The sequence below is a fragment of the Ambystoma mexicanum genome, chromosome 9, assembly GCF_040938575.1.
Source record: "Ambystoma mexicanum isolate Mex_15411 chromosome 9, UKY_AmexF1_1, whole genome shotgun sequence".
In the NCBI taxonomy this organism is placed as follows: domain Eukaryota; kingdom Metazoa; phylum Chordata; class Amphibia; order Caudata; family Ambystomatidae; genus Ambystoma; species Ambystoma mexicanum.
The window spans coordinates 801,234,591-801,255,932 of NC_090931.1; the positions used below are offsets into that span (position 1 = coordinate 801,234,591).

General features: G+C 43.7%; 1 protein-coding gene across 2 annotated transcripts in view; it reads right to left on the bottom strand.

The window, feature by feature from the left end:
- The window catches only part of CALCRL (calcitonin receptor like receptor), a 310,549-nt gene that overhangs the window by 189,308 nt on the left and 99,899 nt on the right, over positions 1 to 21,342 (bottom strand). For both annotated transcript variants that reach the window (XM_069615768.1, XM_069615769.1), the window contains one exon: positions 3,689 to 3,842. In XM_069615768.1, coding sequence (XP_069471869.1) covers positions 3,689 to 3,842 — 154 coding nt within the window. The remainder of the gene's footprint in view (positions 1 to 3,688; positions 3,843 to 21,342) is intronic.

The window sequence follows — 21,342 nt, forward strand, 5'->3', positions numbered from 1 at the left end:
GTCAGCTTTCATTTACAGTGTAGGGAACAAAGGTAGGTCATGCACTTCTTACTCTCCCTTGCCTCACGCAATTACCTTACGAGCAAAAATGCCACCCCCCTATCGAAGGTATTATCATTTGGTTGCCAACAAGTATTTTTCCCTCCTTGCCAGCCTGCAGTTATTATCACCTACTACCCAGGGGTCACCTTCATAGGCTTGAGCTCTAAACAGGCTCTGATTTTCTCCTTCTGTTCCCTGGCTCCTGCCAGGGTCTTGGCTATTGCCTCCAGTAGGCTTGCAGAACATTGTTGTTCCTGGTCTCTTACTTTTGTCATGGTCTGAGATAGTGCCATTAGACTTTTTCTTTTTTTTGTTCTTCCATTTTTGAGTCTTTCATCTCTCCAATAGCTGAAAGGCAGCCCTCAGCAGCCTCTCGATTCTCTTCTATTACTTTCTGCATGCACCTTCTCCTCTCTGTACCACCATTCTGACAATTGGTGATTTGTTTTCAGCTGTCTCCTATAGGGCTGTATTGGTTCACCAATTATTTGGGGTTTGTGGGATTGATCCTGCCCCGGCTTTCCACCCTCTCTTTTAGGTGTTTTACTTCCTCCTTATAAGATTTTCATGTGTTGCTTATTTTCTTCTCCTTGTCCCGTAGGGCTGGTGGTTAGAGACCTTGGCATGGAACGAGGGCTTAAAGTCACTGTCTGGTATTTTTGGAGCAGGTGGAAGTGAAAGTGGCCCTGCACATCCATTGCTGTCCTTCTAAACACAGGGGACTACTGTATTTCACTGGTAAGCATGATCTGCCTGCACAAGCATCAATGGGATGTCTGAGGGATCCGGGCTGCACTGTCGGGCGAACCTGTATGCAAGTTCGCTATGGTAGTTGTTTGTCGCCATCTGCCCGCAAAGTCTCCAACCACACCTGCGCTATTCTGCTGATGCAGCAGTGATCAGGAGACAATCAGCCGCAGTTTCTAAATACATTATTCACCCTACGGACATGTTTGTGACAGTATGTTTGCTCAACCTGGGGTTCACTGCCATATTTTGAACTCTTGTTGCTGTTTCTATCACCTTCGACCTGGAACTCTATCTGGCACAGATGTTGAGCACGGAAGAGGTGGGACTCTGAGATAACTCCTCGTACCCCCGAAGGACAAAACTGAGGTCTTTGTAGTGGGCTCCAGTGACCCTCCGTCCTACTTGAATTCTGATTTCTGGCCTGACTTGTTCGGCCCTTGTCCTGCCCCTAATTGCTGTGTGAAAAGCCTAGGAATAAAACTTCTTTCCTCTGGCTCACAGGAGGCTCAAATTTCCTTAGTGTGTAACACTGTTTTTTTAGGCTGAAAATACTGAGGAAGGTCTTGCCTTTCTTGCCACCTGGCCATCGCTCTCTGGTGGTTACATCTATTTGGGCCAGCCTGATCCTTTGATCCAGAGACTCCAGACTCTTCAAAATCCTGCCGCACGTCTGGCTCTGGGGGCCCCTAAACTCTCCCATTCTAGGCCGCTGCTAGCTAAACTTCACTTGCTCCCGGTTAGAAGCCAGATTAAATTCAAGGTCCGGTGTATTGTGCACCGTTCAGTCCAGTGAATTGGTCCTGCTTTTCTTCGCAATAAAACTCACCAACTATGTACCTGCGAGAAGGTTTTGCTCCACAGGTAAAAACCTTTTGGTGGGTCCACGTTTTCATAGGGCTAGGCTCGGAGGACGATCTTCCTCTGTCTTGGCTCCCACTTTGTGGAACTCTGTTACACCGAGTCTACGTGATAAACCTGACCATTTATGCTTTCGTAAACCTTTAATATCTTTCCTCTTTTAGGCTTCTGATATGCCCTTTCCTTCCCGGTCTTCCTTAGCAGCACCCAGATTCCTTCGTGCCAGGTTCCTGTTGCGCTTAATAAATGTAAATACATACATATATACATACTTATGAGTGGCTATTCTCTTTTCATGAGAGCATCCTCAGCCCTCACACTCTAACTATCCTCCCAAGATGGTCCTTCAGATAAGACTCATGTTAGTTTCAACTTCACCAATATTTGCACTGCCCTAGCATTATACCTTCCTGACACGTGTATAAACACCCTCTTTTCCAAATCTGGTACCAATTTATGCATTTGCAGTACACACTCTTAAGTTACATTTACCAAATGGACAGTCACTTATTGTGAACCTGGACTTTTTTTAGGCATGGGTAAGGTACGATATTTACAAGTGTGATCCACACTTACACTGGAGTGAAGGTTTGTGAATTGTCCTCACTGTTCTTAAAGTAGCATCAGTTCAGTAGGTAACTTGAAAGAGGCTATTATTTTCATTAGACGTGAAACCACTGAACCAATTTAACATCACACACACAAACAATGTTATTTTTAGCACACAACAAAGCAGAGCTTCTCCACATGAACTAACTAAGTTATTTACAATAGCCATAGGTAATAGCGAAGTCCCATATAACGTCAAGTAGTGCTTACCTCATGAACAACATCAGCCATCTAATTTCACAAGTGTTCTATCATTTCTGGCTTGTCGACTAATACTGCAGCACCCATTAGTTAAACGGTGTGCAGTATATTGCATGTGCGTGTTCTTATTTTAGACTATGAAATGCATTCTACAATCAGAAACCTTTCTTACATGCGTAAAGCACGATGGAGAACGGATCCCTTTGCCCATGCTCGAATTCACTGCAGATCGGGTGTAAACTGCACCTATAGTGATGGGATATATGAGATGCACAACACTCTTGTACATGGAGCACTGATTTCTATAACACGCGGGTTCTAGGTCCTAATAGTAGGGAGAAAGCTTGCAGGTTGTAGGTCCAAAACACTTTCTCTCTCTGCCCTCCTGTGAAATTCTTTGGGCACATTTTCAAAATCGAAAGGAAAGTAGAAACCATGGTAATCTGGGAACATGACATGACCCTTGATGTACAGGTTCATTCTGTGGTCAGAAGCTACTTCCATCTTAAGCTTCTGAACAAGATCCTTCCAATAATCCTGTTAGAAAACCACTCAGTGGTGGGAGTTCCAATTGACTCGTGCATGGGTTACAGCAGCCTGCACGCAGGATTACCCAGCCACCAAGTACAACACATACAAAAGGTTGCACATTCTGCCACTCAACTGATAGCATTTAAAAACTGCATCCTGTGTACTTGCGTTGCAGGCACTGGCCGCCATCCCACTCCAGCATCAACTTACACCTTCTCTGCCTCATTTACAAATGACTTTACTAAAGTGCACCAAACTAATTACAATGCAAAATGTCCAGCAACCTCCCTGAATGCCCACTGAGATCTCTGAAGTCTCCAATCTTCTCACTGTCCCATCTTCAAACTATATATAGAATATACATCAATGTACTATTTATTCCTAAACAGAAGGGGTAGTGAAATTACACACAGTGGTCAAGAAGCCAAGAACACCTACCGTACATTGCTTTAAAACCTATTTTCATATGGTCCTTTTCACTTCATTCTTTGCTCCTCTGGCCATTATTAAGAGTTTTTGTATATGTCGTGCAAAATAAGATAACTGAATTGCCGAACATTTTACTCCATAATCGTATTAAAAGCAGTAACCAATCACATAATTTTACTTCATATCTCAAAACTCATTGAGGTCCTTTGTGCACTGTGCATCTCCTATTTTAAATGTTATGTTATGATAAGGAATTCCAATCTCTTACCTTCATTCATTTTGACAGGCTCCTGCATGATTTTCTGATAGCACTCAAACTGTGCTGTCAAGACCTTATTCCGAGTTACTCCCAGAAATAAAAAGGGGTCTACAGTAGCAGTCTCGTTTTCTACAGTATCTTCTGGTATAGCGAAGACAAAGAGCTGTGTACACAAACATAAAAATTAAAATATCATGAATACACGTTCTACATAATGACAGAAGGCAGTAATATGTTGCTTAATCGTTATTAATTCTTTAACATATTTTATCCTAATCTATGTCAGTAATATTGAGAACTAGCTGCTTTTGTTATAACTTCTTGCACTTTGTTTGCATTTCAATCACTCATGCACTGTTACACATGTGTAGACATTACGTTATTGCACAATCCTTTCATAGGAGCCTCCACCTTAAGCCACAAATCACTACTTAAGACTACAACCTAGTTATACCACCAAGTGTACAATGAAATAAAATCCTGAAGCACAGTAACAAAGCCTTAAAGATTGTATCGGATTGTGATTGTCATCTCAATAAGCTTTACTTGTAGTGTTGGAATCTCCAATTGATGACCCCAAATACAGAACATGCCCCTTGTGCAGCCATTTTAGAATCCTATTTGAAAAGATTTGATGTAGTCTATATAAGATAACCCTTGGGACTTGGGTTAAAAGAACTATAATTGGCATACAGTTATCTTAAAACCAGTCTGTACACTCCCTCTAGATCTTTACATTCCTCCGGTACCAACTCTCTGCATGTCAAGCGATTCGCTGAACAGCAAGCTACAACCTCTTTACTTGGCTGGCTCCTTCATATGGAATAGCCTCCCCCTTCCTCTTCGTCTTGAGCCGGATCGCCACAAATTCCAGAAGCTCCTCAAGACTTTCCTTTTCACCTCCTCCTTCACCCCGCCATCCCTTGCTAAACCCTACAGTCGACGAGATTGGTGACCAGGGCCCTTATGTGTCCACCTGGGTCCTGGCCTCCCACCCCCAATCGCCTTCAGCATCTGCCCACTCCCAGCACTTGCCTTGGGCCCCCACTGGCCTGTGATATCACAGGTCTGCACTTATTTATTGACAGTTGACGACTCTCGCCAACTGATCTCTGCCAGACACTTAACAGTTCGCAATTTACTCCCTAGCACTTCCCTCCTAGTTACTCCTAGCACTTACCTCCCTCTCACGCCTCTCTCTTGCTGCACTTGGACGCTCTGAATGCTCACAAGGCCTAGTAGGACGGCCTCTCTCTTTCATGGTTATATTTGCCATTAATCCCATGTTCCCTCCCTGTTGCCCCGTGGGCACTTTGCAACACAATGTATTTGATGTATAAGCGCCCTACAAATGCACAATAAATAAATAAAAAGTTCCAATCTTAAAAATGCATTTAACCAACAAGCCTGAAAGTTACATGATAAAAAGCACATATGCCCAATAAAAGTCCAGATAGAACCAGGTCAGAGGATGGGACTTAGCAAGCCACAGGCACCGGGGACCAGCATTTGCCACTTCAGGCGACATTGACAATCTGAACCTTTGTTCATGCCCAACCATGGGATCACTGCTACAAATATCTGTGGACAGACTGCTGCAAACATCATGGATTGGTTTTCACAAAGAAGACGTATGCTAACAGTACCTGCTTGCCCAAGTACATTTAAGAATGGATTGTTTAGGTCTGCAGACACCAGGGCAGAGCATGTTAGGAAAGATTTCTCTTCAGCCAGCTTTCCCTCCATATTCATTGGACCCCCAAACTTTTTGCTTTTGTTTTTAACATGTCCCGACTTTTTACAGGGAAGTGAGTCCTCGAGGTTCACTCCCCTGGTCTTTTGGTCATTTGTCATGGGAAAATTGATCAGTCCTTCAGACTATCAGGACTGGGAGACTATGTTTCCCTTTTTACGTTTTTACATTTTTTGGTAGCTTTTTAACAGTGCACACAGCATCTTTATGATTACTTTTATATGTACCTAAAGACAAGCTGATGGCAGCAGAGAATTTTTACTATGTTTGTGTTATTTCTAGTGTGCACATTCGGGTTTACCACGCCTGGCTGTGCCATAAGATGTTTCACTTGTCTTTTGGCAATTTTGTGGTTTGGCCTTCTTCCTACCTTCTCAGGTCAGGAAATCCCTTACATGGTCATGCCTTCGTCCGGGAAAGCTGCTGCTTTCACTGCCTACTGCTGGCATGGTGTTTGTTTACCCAGAAAGTGGGTGGGATTGTCTGGTCCCACTCAACATCCATGGCGCCTGAAAGTCCCTGATTGGACCACTGCTGGCTGTTTGAATGCTACAGATCCTTACCATTGGTGGGCTTGGACTTGCTTCCAGCCAGTATTTAGGATAAGAAGAGGACTCCTACAGCCATTTCTTCAGATCAGCGTTGGAGCCAAGTATTCTGTGTAGAAGAGCTGCTGACTGAAGGTCCGTGGACAACTCCCGAAGAGGCCTGGCGTCCCTTCCAGTGTTTGGTCAGTGAAGCCCTGATGGACTACCTGGCCTGCGAAGATCCTCTGCGATGCTTCAACCATTGGACTAGTGGGACCAACCAGTCTCAACACCTTCTCAAGGAGCCGCCCTTCCTGAGCCTTGGGAAGTGTCCCTATGCCACCAGGTTGACTGACCTGCTCTTCAATGGGCTACCTCACCAGAACTGTTGCCGTTCCGCATGTTTGCCCGGGACTTCGGTGGTCACCAGCTCGTTCCACATGTCGTCTTCCTGCCAGGTTTCAGCTTCCTGGCATCAAGGGATCCTGTCATGTAAGGTTTTCTTCAATCCACCAGGCAAGATTGTAGAAATCTATTTTAACAGAGCACACAGTCAGCAGCCCTCTCCTGGGATCTCAGCGAAGGCTAGAAGTGTTGCAGCATGAATATGGGGGTGCTGATCTGCAACAGAAATTGAAAAAGGTGGACCACCTTGCTAAAGGCTTAGCCCATGGAGTCAGATTGGAATATGAGCAGATGCACAATCAGGAGTTCCTAGTCCAATCCCAATCTAATTCAGTATGGCCACGTGAAGTTAATCTCATAATCACCGATCCAACAGGTTAAACCCCGAGTTGGTAACCGGAGGTATGGGAGTCAGGCGTTTGAGCTGTAGCAAGTTGGGGAGTGTATGGCTGGAGGAGCGGGTGACAGAGGAGGGAAAGTTGGTGAAGGAGAGAAACATAGTGGAGGTGGAGGAGTAGTAAAGACATTATCCAGGCGAGTTGAAGAAGGTAGCAACCAAAGAAGAGTAGATGGGATAGATAACCTGTAATGGAGAGGAGGTGGGGAAAAGGCAGAGAAGTGTTCAGAAGGAAGAGGAGCAAGGAAACAAGAAGGAAGTGGAGACTACAGTCAAGGAGATGAAGGAGAGTAAATATAGCAGAGAAATGGTGGAATGAAAGGTAAAAAAGGAGGAGAGGAGGCCAGAGAACTAATGGTGGTTATAATGAGAACTGAAGCGAGGTGAAGAAGAGGAAAGCTAAGAGTGAAGAGGAATGGAGCACAGTGTTGCTGGTTATCTAGGAAAAAAAGGCAGGAGGATATGTCTGACAAGGGAAAGGAGCAAGCTGTGATAGTTGGAAAGAGACCGAGATGGCCCCCAAGACAAATGGCAAGAATCTGCTGAAGAGGTTGAGACAGAAGTGTTGGAGCAAAATGTGGTAGCGTCTGCCACGGGCACAAACAGGAATACATTTGTAAATCACAGGACTTTAGAGGAGCAGGTAGATGCAAATACCTTACCTCCTGCCCCACCCTCCGCGTCATACTAGAACAGCAGGAGAAGAGCTGCATGTGGGCCCTTCTGTGTTGTCCCTGTACTACATCGAGTGTATGAGAAACATTATGTACTCACACAACCATACGGAATGTACCCTCACGTTGAGAGAGTGGATGGATGTCTGCACGCACCATTAGACATTATGTGGCACTGAGTGACATCTGACCAGGGCAGACTGATGTCATGAAAAAGCTATACGAGAATATGCTGAAACGATATGAAAATACTTAAGAATGACAATGTAACTGAAGCGACAAGAGAAACATGTACGAAATGATAAAATAATCATGTATGAAAAAAGAAGATGAAGTAACTTGTGGATCAATAAATGTAAATATGCAGCACCGCAACGTAGATGGGACGTATAGAAGCTTGCTCTTGAGGAATATATAACGTGGCTAGGATGGCCATGACTGGAAAATGGGCACCGGCTCATGTGAAGATCCATTCTAACTACCTCAGAATCAGATCAGGGCTGAAGAGTCAGGAGATGCTGGAAAACGGCTTTGCACACAAATGAAAAGAAGTCTATGTTGGCCTAGGATCAAGGATACTATTTCAAGAAATAACTGCAGACAGGGAGGCAGACAGATAACGTTGTGAGCGTGAGACACATTTCTCTTAGATTAAACGCAGATGAAAACATATGCGAGAGCCAAGTATTGGACAATTAACAGTGAATAAGGCTCATACAAGATAGAGTGAGCAAGTTTCTAGAGGCCAAGGGAGCAATAACACCCAGCTGAATTGAATCCAACAGCAGTAAATAGGAGGTCGAAATTGACAAATTTGCAGTCTCCTCACATGTGATGCAGAAGTCGAAAGCAAGGGTTATTCATTAGACTGTGGTTGATGATAAATTATGTGCTTATACTCTCTCGAATGTCCTAGAACAGAGAGCAATGGCAAGGTCAACTACAGATGGGAAACTTTGGCTTATGGTCAAACTGTTGAGAGATGATGGCGTAATTGGGAAAATGGGGAGTAATCTGACGTAACTCAAGCACCTGGGTTTCGATTTCCTTACGTGCCACTAGCAAGCTGAAAGTCCAAGGTTGGGTGAGATTCCAACCAATCAGTGGGTCTATGGGGCAACCTGCTATACAATGTTGCATAGACCAATCCACTGCCATTTTGTCTGCTATAAGTATTATAAGTATTTAGAGGTAGTTCAAGGTGTGTCTTACAGATAAGAGACCGCCAATGAAGTACTAACCCGTATACTTCCTATAAGTAGACATGTTCCCCTAACTAATCCCTCCCGCCAGGAGGTTTTACAGTTTTTCACGTAGGATGATGTCATAGATGACGCATATTGGGGTATAATACCGCTGTGTAATCAAGTTTGTTTGGGTGATCAAATGTCAGTCTGTTTATTGGTGTACCCTGCTTTATTAAATAAGAATATAACCAAACAGAATCAAAGAATATGGCAGAGATCTTTTATTCGTAATTCCATCTAGCACAATAGATGCGTAAATGCAAATAAATAAAGTGCTAGAGCACAGGACTTGCTGCAATCACAAGGAGTCTGGCAGCTGGCCCAGACCCAAACAATCTTGAATACTAAAGGTGGTAGCAACATCTATGGAGGAGAACAAAATCTGGACATGTTAAACACAAGAAAACTTTCAACTATATGATCAAAGAAAGAAGTGCCAGAGCACTTAAACCACAGAGACTGAGTGACATTTTGAGAACCGGCTGATGAGCCTAAAGGGGTAGGCAATAGGCTGGTGGATTACGGGGAAAAGAATGCTTGATTTGTTCATCAAAGTTTCAGTTCTTGGCTGCCTTTTTTTCAGCTCCACCCAAACCTCTAGTCTTTTTGTGCTGTGTGATAACCCGGGTTCTAAGTTGTCTGTTGATCCTGCATCCATGACACAATGTATCATCAATATCAATTGAGTATTATTGTGCCCCACTTACGAGATATTTTCAATAACAAGCACTGCATAGTGACAACATAAAGGCTGTAAACCTCAACGTAAATCTACTTCCAATCAGAAACTCCTGGTCAACAAAGCTGAGTTTGACATGCTAATCAGGAATCTTCCATTTTGAACGTGGCTCCACTTGCTAGCATCATACTTGCAGAGAACTTGCTAGCATCATACTATTGAATACTGAACCTCATCAGCTGCACAGGGTGACATTTCCATTTTAATCTAATAAAGGAAATAAATATTTCCCTGGAGGGGAGTAAAAGAGGCTTCAACCACTGCTCTACAAGCTACATAGGCACCCAATAACCCCACATCAAACAAATAAGAAGAAAACAAATACATTGACCTGCCTAATATAGTTATGCTTGCCTCAATGCCATAGTAGATCTGTTAATGTACCCGTCTATATTGTATTGCCTCAGCAGGAGTGCTGAGGTTCGAGCAGTGAGAGTTGGGGAGCAGAGAATGGCGAGCGTGAAGCCTGCCCCCTATCCACACGTGGATCCTGCGACTAGCATAAGTGTTACATCTGGCAGCACGCTCCCTTATTATTTTCCATTACTACCTAAGAGGTTGTTGGATTTTAATCGGACAGCCAGAGCTGAGAGTTACTTGACCACAGGTGGAGCTACATATCTGAAGGAAAGTGGCATTTGTGTCATATTTTCCTCTGTTTCTAAATCTCAGTCTCGGCGAGCTGCGGACTGCTCACTCCTGTTCATCTATAAACTATCACCCTGACTTTAAAAGTAATTCCTGCACTGCCCTGGTATTTTGGGCTTGCTTTCCCTGTTTTACATCTGTTTTAAAGAAGATATTGGAGAAACTGTGTTCAAACTGTTTAATTGATTGCACTCTCAGTACGTGAGGCCAGATTCTTTGAGGCCCTTCGCTGTATTTTCTTGCAGATATTTACACAACCACATGGAGGGGAACGCCTGTAATGGGAGTGACCTGTCTATTGGGGCTGAAGCCTTCAGGCCCAAATCCCCTGTATAGGAAGCCACTCCAACTCAGTTACAACCTTCGGAGCAAATCAGGCAACAAAGATACACAGAATAATATCAGAAGCAGTGAGTTTGGTTGCCTCGAGTTTTTGGGGCTGCTCACTATAAATCTAATCACCTGCCTCCAATAATTGAAGATCCTTTGAACTGTGCACTTGGGGGACCTCCTCTGGGTCATAAAGGATTTGCTCGAATGATAAGCATAAAATTATGGCCCAGCCAGTTAGGGCAGTGAGGCCTGCACAGAAACTCGTATTAATACCCAGTCAAGATCTACCCAAGTATCTTTTACACATAAACGGGTCCTTGAGTTTTTGAAACCTGTTTCTTTGTCTGCACCTTTGGATGTTTTCTTTGTTACAGACATGCGTGGATTTAGAACGGTAGACAAATGCTTATGAAGAGTCTAGTGTTAACTTGGCACAAATAGGTGAAAATGTGAGAATCCGGATCACTATCCTTCACTTACCCAAAAGCTGGGAAAATTAGGAGATAATTAGTAACCACCTTATTCACATACGGAAAAAAGGATGTTAAATAAGCGCTAGATGTATACTACGGACAGAGTGTGGAATGGCTCATAATACAGTGGCACAGTCCTCTACATGGTCTGGCTTGTTGACAGAACCCATTATGTCCTTCAGTAGGATGAAAATCTTGGCCTTGCCCAGAGAGTCCACCATCCCCTAATAGAATCCCTACTACATTGTCCCCTTACTCTTTAACAGCCCGCCAACTGGTTACATTGTGTGATCAAATAGAGAGTCCAACCCTCACATCCGTTGTACATCACCCCCTGGAAGTGTCAAAATAGAAGTCACTTACAGTCTCTGCGGTGCCAGGTGTCCTATGCACCTCTTTCTGGTCTTCCCTGCCTGAGGATTCGCACTGTCAACATCTTGGCCAGGATCTTATTTTTCTAAGAAGGGCACCTCAACCTTTCACGTTAATTCCTGAGTTGATCACTGAAATCCCCAGAGTCTGTGTGAGGCAGTGACAAACTTCTCTACGACTGAATACAATGCTCACAGGTGCCACAATGGTAATGGCAGACTCTGCCACAGTGTCCGCTGAGACTGTATGCGCTGGTGGCGGCTTAGGCATGTGCCTTGTGAACTGGGCCTCTTACTAGTCTCTTGGTCATTCTGTTCCTGTTATCATAGCTCAGCTACTGTCCTGCCACTTAAGTCCTCATCTATGCCCAGAAACAATTGAGCCCAATGAGCCTTCTCTCCTGTCTTATTGGCTTTTTCATCTGCCCTCTTCTTTCTCCCCCCCCAACCCATTGTTGCTCTTTGCTTCCTTCTTCCCTTCTAGTTGTTCTGCACAAGGGCTGATGTGTTCAATTTCTCTCCTACTTCACTTCTCTCCTCCTGATTTCTTTCGCACACCTCTCCAAATACTTCATCCTCTGTGGAAATGTGTTTTTTAGATTCTTTGGCTTCTTCCACTTTTGCTCGTTTCCCTACCTCCCCCTGCTCTCCTAATCTTCCCCTTCTCAGGTGATTCTAGTCTATTACCCTCTTGTACAACTCCTGTTCTTCTGCCATCCTTCATTCACTTCTTTTCTGTCATTCCTTTCTCTGTTCTCACTCCTGTTGTACACCCTCCTCCATTCCTTCCTTTTTGTTTTTTTCTTTCTCCAGTCTTGATTTCACTCTCCTTTCTTCCTCCTCCTCTCCCCATCTCTGATTTTCCAGATTCCACCTCTGTTGTATGAAGGGTGTTTGCTCACTTCTGGGACTAGCCCTTTTACACTATGACACCCTCCCCTCTCAGGTTTGAATACTATGCGAGACACAATGAACTAATTCTGGAAGTAACTCAATCAAAACATTTGAAATACTTGCATTTATTTGATAACAAGCCAATTATATATATCTGAGCAGATTTTTAGCAGAATGGAATAGAATACAAGTCAAGCATCACAAGCACTTTTGAACACAATAGGACCATACGTTCCTAGAATCGTTGATCTTGGCACGATCTGTCACATCAGGACCCAAGCCAGCCTCTCGCCTGGTGCCTGCCCCTGCCAGACTACCCTTGCCCCTCTCTGGACCAGCACGATGATGGGATATGACTGCTAGGAACCCCTGCCCGGGAGTGGTTGCTGGTTCTGGGCGCTTCGTGGTGTGCACTCAGTAGAAGCCCAATGGATGAGTCCCTACTGATTAATGTGGGTATGCATTCTTATTGGGCAGTTCTATCAATCTGCTTGATGCAATTTGCTAGAACCTTCGTAGTGAAACCAAAACATGTTTTGATAGAAAAATCAATTTCTGCTCTGCGCTCTTCCCGCCCTCCCGCATTTATAGCTGGGAACCTTTCTTGTGCAACCCAGTGTCTGTGTACTGTGATGCTTCTTGTGAAAATAGAAGCCGAATGCTGAAATACCAGGCTTGCAGTTAACCCTCTGTAAGAAACTTCAGGAGGGTTCACATTTAATATAGCTCACCATGCTCGATATGTAGGCGCTGCTAAAGCATTACTAAGCAATCTATAAAGCTCTGATTATCAGCATTTAGTACACTCTTCGAATAAGCTAAGTCTTAGCTGTTAATACAGCAACCTACAGGCCTAATATGCAATATAGTTAGCTCAGTGGGTCAATGCACCTATGCCAATGAATCTATGCTTTACACTACAACCTCCTAGACTTAAGTTCTCCCCTTCCGGGTCTTTTCACTCGCCTTTCCCTCTATTTACTTTTTGTAATCCTTTCTCTCTGCTTCTGCAACTCCACTTCACTCCTGCTCCGGCTTCTTCTCTTCTCGCTCTCCCTCGCGCATCCCATATCATGCTCAGCTTTGTGGCATCATTGGCAGAGCTAGACGATTGCCTCTTTGAATTCTGTTTCACAATTGTTTCTGGTTGGTCTGCGCTCTCCAGCATGACTTCGCTAACAGAATCGTTAAGAGTTGTCTGCCATCTTGGATTCCAAATCGCTCTGTTGAATGCCACAAGCCTTTCTTTCAGCTGCAGTTGATTAGTGGAACCAGGTCTCCTCCAATCTTGCAATCACTCCTCCTTTCGATGTTGCTAGTGGGGAGAAGGAGGTTAACACCAGTTGTTGTCACAAATCAAACCAGTGCATAATGATTCTTGGCTTGAGGCTGTGGGACCCTGTGTTCTATCTTTCTCTTGCAGGTGTCGCTGCCCATGTTTTGGTCTCATTGAAACGATTGATATGATGCAAATGACAAGCGAATCCTGGAAGCAAATGTTCAGGCAATTCCGATTAGTGTAAAGCACATTATCTTCTAAGTGTCTCTGTAGTCCCACCAGATTTTGATGGGGAGTAGGTGTTGGGGAAACAAGGGTGCACCGGTGTGGTCAAAACATAGGGAGTTAAGACAAAAGGAGAATGTCAAGGTGATGCGATGACTTAGAGGGATAAATCACTTCTACTATGGGAATCCCAGAATGTATTCACAGAAATTGCCTGCTCCCCTTTCCTCTGCAGGTTGAACACAGTTGTTCTGGCTAGCAGATGACTTCCTTCGACCAGAGTTCAGATTCCTGGTCCTGACTTCAGGCCCTTGCCCCTCTGACGTCCCCACTCCTTAGAGCGGCTGTATTCAAACTGTGGGGCGCGCCCCCACAGGGGGCTGTGGCCGCATCCCTGCGAGGCCATGAGAGGCCAGCATGAAATGTAAAAAAATATTTTAAAACATTTTTTATTAGATTGGAAGAAATGGGCAAGAGCGGCTCACATGGTCGGGATGAAGCATGAAACTGTCTCAGGTACCAATGAAAAAGTGGCCTGCCGTTGTAAATGGATATTCATTCCTTTAGTCACAGACTGTTTGAATAGTACCCAAAGGGGTGCTTTGTGTTACAATACATATACACATAATCATGTTGATTGTTTTAGGCCCAGTGGGGCCCAGGGGACAGGGATGGTATCATTTTACTAGACATCTATAATAGATGTCCAGTAAAAAATGTAATGCCTCCCCCTATGCCCGACAGCACCAATTGCAAACTATTTGGCTATTTACCCATTTCTTTTTAAAGTATGCTCTACAATGCAACATTTTAACCCATTATTAAAAAATAATTCACAGGGGGAAAACCCCCCGAAGCCCCATTGATTGGTTCGGGCTCCCTCACTGCGCTCGGTCGCAATGGCATTTTTGGTGGAAATAGTTATGCCCCTCCACTTAAAAAAAAAATCCCCAGCCACTACTGGCCCTCAGACTGTGTTGGGAATGGGATGGGCGGAGCCCAGGGACTGTGGTGGGAGCAGGATGGGCGGCATAGTGGTGGGAGCAGGGTGGGGAGAGCCCAGGGTGTGTGATGGGCTGGGGAGAGCCCAGGGACTGGGTAGGAGTGGGATGAGGCAGCCCAGCGACTGTGATGGGAGCAGGTGGGGGAGCCCAGGAACTATAATGGGAGTAGGGTGCGGTGACGGCGCACAATAGTTCATATCCATTTGTACATACTGTCCATTTGGCATTTTTGGTGGGGAAGAGGCCTTCCCAAACTTTTCTCAGGGCAGACCCAGGCCAAAAAGGTTTGAAGACCACTGCCTTAGAGAGTCCCATTCTCTCCACGCTTAAGGTCTCTCAGATTCTGCTGAGAGGGTGTTCTCGAAAGGGATGATGTCCCTGGGCCTTAAAGGATCCTCCATTTAGCTAAATCATGGAAATGTTTGCAGCACTTGATCAACATGGCCAACCCAGCTTGAAACCTGGGCCACTGTCAAAGAGACTATAAAACAACTGTTTCCGGCTGCCTTCCAAACTGCATCATGGCTGCTTGGCTCTCCCTTCCAGGGCATTGCACTCATTAGCATTTAGAAAACCCAACATTACCTGATCTCCTGCTAGTAGCTAGTTCAGGCCCAGAGCACTGCTGTGGGAAAGAAGAAGAGTGCCATATACCGCGTGGTGCTCCTCAGTAACAGGGTCCCACAGCGGGACCAGCTCGCATCTCCTATAGGGCATCACTGGTATGGGCGGTGTGTGATATTGTGAAACGTAACTTACTTCGAGACGACACAGGTCCGAATGCATGGTATCCCGTGGAGGAAAATCATACAGTCAGTGGGCACTAGATTAGCTACATAACTCTCAATCTCAGGGAATGTATAGCATGGGACTCAAGTCAGCTTCATCTCCAATTTACAGCAATTTTACTTTGGAAGTTAATAGAGATGACCAATAAGCCACAATAAACCTAGGAATGGGTACTACAACATGGTTTCTCACTCTCGATATGTTTGCTTGGGGTTACACCACAGTTGCTCTGGGGCAGGCGGTTGGTATTTTTCGCATACATTAAGGACCACCAACATTCAATAGATAGAGATGCTTCATTTCTGACATTGATAATTGAAGGGATTACTACACTGTCAATTAATGTGTGTAAGTGTGGTGTTGAAGGCACAGACCCAACTTGACCTGCTTGGGGTTATCAGCAGGGGGAGGTGGGTCAAGTGTGCTGTTTGGCAGAGCCAGAGATGATTGTTGGAAACCATTTAGGTTGTAGCGCCTGAACTGTTTAGTTAAGCGCAATATTAAACAGAAATTGATGGGGAGCACATCCGGATTCAGTTCATGATATAGTTACTTTCCCTACACTTCTTTTAACAATCTAGACATTGTTGGATAATTAGAGAGACTTGAATATTTCCTAGTTCAATGAGAATGAAATTTAAGATGATAATTCTTGGCTTTTGTGAAACTCACTTTGAAATATAGTAGCGCTAGAGAACAAGTCAGAACTAATGGGGAGGGAACAGAGTTCTCTCTTCAAGAATACAGAAGGGGGGTGTCCTTGGGTTAAGATTCACAAAACCAAGTGGTTATTTGTTTGGTTGTTTTTGTATGTGGGTTGTATGTTTGTGTGTTTTTGTGTTTCTTCACAGGGTGGGGATCGAATTTAAACATGTCAATTTCTTGTAAAAGTGTCTTGAAAGTTGTCTCTTGGAATGTTAATGGGTAAATTGTGCAAACAAAAGAAAAAGGATTCTGAATCGATTAAATGTGTTGGGGGCTGATATAGCCTTATTACGGGAAACACACATTTTGGAAAAAGAGGCAGAGAAATTGAAAAGGGGATGGGTGGGTAAGGTATTTTGCTCTGCTTTCCCCTCAAGTTCTAGGGGGGTTTATACATTGATAAGAAGCTACCTCAACAGCTACCTCAACAACTCCATTAAAATAAAAATGTCATGTAGGTCGCTGAGATCTAATAATCTGGCCCTCTTAGAAGTTCCTCAATACAAATACAGCAGAGCAGGAGGAAGTAGTTTCAAAGGTCTAGCCCCTTTGCACTGGAACGCACTAGCTCTGAGTATTAAAAAACGAGGATTCCTTACGAAAATTCAAAAAAGCATTGAAGACCTGGTTATTCAATAAATATTAACCGCTCAAGCCCTACCCTCCCATGACCATCTACACTGCTTAGGGCAACCGCTGTACTGCAAATAAGGCTGAAACAAAATGGGAAGGGCCAACTGACCAATTGGAATCTGGTATATGACTACATGATATATTGTAACCCATGTATAAAGAAAAATGTATTATTTGTATTGTAACTGCAATATTGTATAATAATGAGTTTAACGCTCCTGTATCTTTCGCCGTGATACCCTAGGGTCTGGGCGAGTAACAAATGTAATAAATAAATAAATAAATAAATAAAATAAAAAGAAAGAACTTGCCAATAGCCATAATAGCATGTAAAAAGGACAATGAAGGGCGAATTATATGTGTAACTATGAATATACAAAATGTATTATATTGTGTTTGCAATATTTATGCCCTAAACAGGGGTGATGGGACATTTTTTGTCAGCCTTGCACAGTTTTTGCAGAATGTGAATCAACCCAAACTCATAGTGGGAGGGGATTTTAATATCACACTTCACCCAATGCTGGACAGCACTATGTGTAATGAGAGTATGGTGAAACGCAGGGCCTTGGTAGATTTTATGGGAGAGTGCAGGCTACAAGATATGTGGAGACTTCTACACCCACATGACCAAAAATACACATTTCATTCTGGTCGTCATAGAATGTATTCACAAATTGATCTTCTCATGATGTCCGGATTATGCACACGGTACTACAGAGGGGGTGATATTGACACTATTTTGATTTCTGATCATGCCCCAGTTTCTCGTAAAATGACATTGCCATTTCCAATGCCTTAGACAAGTGTCTGGAAAATGAAGGTCGCTCTTCTTGACGACGTGGAGATTTTGGACAAGATTGTGAAGGAAGCTATGTTTTTTGTGGATACAAAGTGGACGGATGACGTGTCGGTGGCTTATGTCTGGGAGGCATTTAAATGCTACATGAGGGGTATGTTGTTTGATCACCCTCTTGTGTAAAAAGAAAAAAGAAAGGGAAATGGAAGTCAAGAAACTTGAAGAGGAAACTGAAGAAATTGAAAAGCAAACAATGGTAAACTATAAAGTAAATTCTTGCTCTGCTCTTAAACTCAAGAAATATAAACTAGAGAAGATACTTACAGAGAAACTGGATAGAATCATGTTTAAGGCAAGATGCAACTACTATGAAAGAGAAAGATGTGATCGTCTTCTAGCCCGCCCATCTAAGAGTTATGGAAAATGAAAGATCAATAAGTGCAATTGAAAGCATGACTTGTGTTCTTACTTACGAGCCCACCGAAATCAATAAGGAGTTCACGGAATACTATACTAAGCTATACACTTCGGATGAACAAATGAATTCTGACGCCATGAAGTTGTACATTGATAGTTGTAATTTGAAGAGACTCAGTTGGTGCCCAGAGAAAATGCCATATTTGGGCATTTGGCTGACAAAGGACATGGATCGCATTATGGATGTTCATTTGAATTGTGTAACTGAGAACCTGAAGGATGACTTGCCTAGGTGGAATGAACTGATGCTACGTCTTTGGGGGAGAGTAAACGCAATCAAGATGACATCTGCTCCTCGTATTAATTATATCTTGAGTAGGGTTCCAATGGTGGCCAAAAAGAAGGCAATTACAAAGATAGAGAATTTGATACAGTCTTTCTTGTGGGGCCAGGAACAACCGCATCTGAAGTTGTGGAACTTGCACATTTCGACTGCGAAAGGTGGTCTGGGAGTCCTAGATTTTGCAGACTACCACCTGGCTTTTGGAGCACGCCGTCTGCTCCCATTCACTGAGAATTCAACAAATGTTTGGACCCAGGCGTAGACGAGCAGGTGCACACCACTGTCGCCCAGGGCACTGCTAACATCAGAAGATGCTATTGGATGCAAATCGTATGCGCCGACGAAATTCTTGAGAGAATGTTGGCGTGGCCTTTTGAAAAAGACGATGTCTCCTGCTCTAGTAACTCGTTGTTATGGCTTAACCCTGAGATTAAGCTGGAAGGGAAAACTCTGTTCTGGCCATATTGGTTTCTGAGCGGTATACAATGCCTAGGGGATATTTTTGAAGATAAAAAAATGTATCACTTCCAAACGATTAAATAACAAAAAGGGTCTAAAAGATTGCACATTTGGGGAATATCGAAGACTGAAGAAGGCTTTTGGTGAAAGAATTCCTGAAGTGTACAAAGACTGGACATAGTTGCTACAGGAATTCAAGTTAGAAGGACACACTGCGTCAAAGGTCTATAAACATCTGGCAAAATATAAAGAAACTAATGAGAATGCTGGATAAATGGTCAGAAGTAACAGATTCAGAAATGGGTGTAAGCAGATGATGGAACAATATATGCAGGAATGTGACCTTGACTTCATTAAACCTAGGAGAAAGGACTAGACAGATCAGAATTTGGAACAGAGTGTACTGGACACCGCAAAAACAGTTTGAAAGAGGTTTGTTAGAATCAGAGGCATTTTGGAGTTGCAAACAGAGTGGGATCGAATGAGCATATGTTTTGGGAGTGCAGCAGCCTAAAGGAATTCTGGAAAGATGTCACTTTGAGAATGGACAAAGTTCTGATGATTGATGTGGATTATGATTTAACAAGTATTATCCTGGGGCAAGGGGATTTGACAGAGGATCTGTCTTTTACGCAACAATGGTGGCTCTTCAGGGCATTGTTATCCCAAATAAAATGATACTGCAGGAATGGAAGAGTGAGCGGGTGCCCTCTGCTGCTGCATGGTTAAGAGATTTACAGCAAATGGCTGCGATAGAGAGGGTGATCATGTACAGGAATAAGAAAAGCAACCTTTATGAACTAATATGGGAAAGGTTCATGGAGTTTTGAATCTAGGCTGCTTTTGACACAACCTTTACATGCAAAAGTTAAATATATGTTAATATGTTTGGAGAGTTGTTACACTTGTGTAATGTCCGCTAATGTGAAGGAGGGGTGGGAGATTGTTTTTATATTCTGTAAAATGTCTTTAGGCTTTGATTGCATTATGTATATATCCAATATATCCAATAAATATGTAAATAAAAAAAAATGTAAAAGCATGTTCCCAAACCCTCACCCAACCACGAGGTAACAGCAATAGGGAATAATTTGATACAATCAACTCATTTTTATCGAAAAAATATCCAAAATCGGAGAGACCATCAAATCAACTTTCCATAGCATTAGCGCCCCCTATCATGCACACTGCATTATCTGGACCGAATTCTGTCCTCTAACTCCGCCGGATCTCCTAAAAACGATTACTTCCCTCAAACCTATTTCTTACTCTGAAAATATCATCCCGGCCTCCATCATTAGACAAATGGCAGGCCCAGTGTTCAGCACGCTCCTCAGCATCATTAAGGCCTACCTCACAAAAGGGTAATTCCCAGACACCCTCAAGACTGGTCTCATATGACCTCTTTTGAAAAAAAAAAAAGAAATTTAGATCCAGACGACCTGGCCAACTATCAGCCCATTACAAACCTTCCTTTTATTGGAAAAATTCTAGACAAAGTAGTTGCTACACAACTACTCGCCAGAATCGAACAACTTCACCTCCTAAATGACTATCAGTCAGTGTTCCATCCAAAGTGTATCAACGAGACAGCCACCATCCAGGTGGTGGAAGATGCCTTCGAAAATAATGGATAAGGATGACTCCGTCCTCCTGGTGTCTCAACAGCATTCAACACCATCGACCATCGCATCCTCTTCTCCCTCCTTGCCGACAGGAGGGGATTCTCTGGCACTGTCCTGGATTGTTTTACCTCTTACCTTTGGAGCAGACTCCAGGCTGTCCAGATGAACTGTGTTCAAGCCAACTCCAGGTCTCCTGCTGAGTCCCCCAAGACTCCATCCTCTCACCAATCCTTTTTAACCTTTACATGGAGCCTATGGGCACTCTAATCAGAGATCCCAATATAGCCATCCACCAGTAGGTGGATGATACTCAATGGTACACACGAGTAAATAGTGCGCAGGACATCATTCATCTCTACGATTACCTCGGCATCATCCAGTCCTGGATGTAGACTGCCTACCTCCAACTAAACCCATCCAGACTGAATTTGTCCTCATCAGTCCGACCGCTAAACAAAAACTTGTCCAACAATGGCTCAATGATATGCACCTAGAATGATTTGATTCACAACTTTCGGACTAAGCAAAATCCTTAGGCTTCACCAGCAGCCTACCCTTCCAGAAACACATAGCCAAGAAGGCCCAAACAGCCTGGCCTCCAAATCTCCACTTTTGCCAAATCAAACCACAGGACCTCTGGACCGTATTACAGGTCCTTGTGGTATAACACATCGATGGGGGAAATAACCTCCTGACAGAGTTCCCAGCGGCTCACTTGGCTCCCCTAAAAGCAGTCCACCACACTGCAGCAGGTCTTATTTTGGGTGCACAGAAGTGTGACCGAATCACCCCCTCTCCAACGCAAACTACATTGGCTTCCTCTCCAGGCCAGGATACCTTTCAAGACTGCATTTATCATCTACAAAGCAGTCACGTGTAACACACCAGCATACCCAGTGGCTAAGCTCCCCATATCTGGTGGCA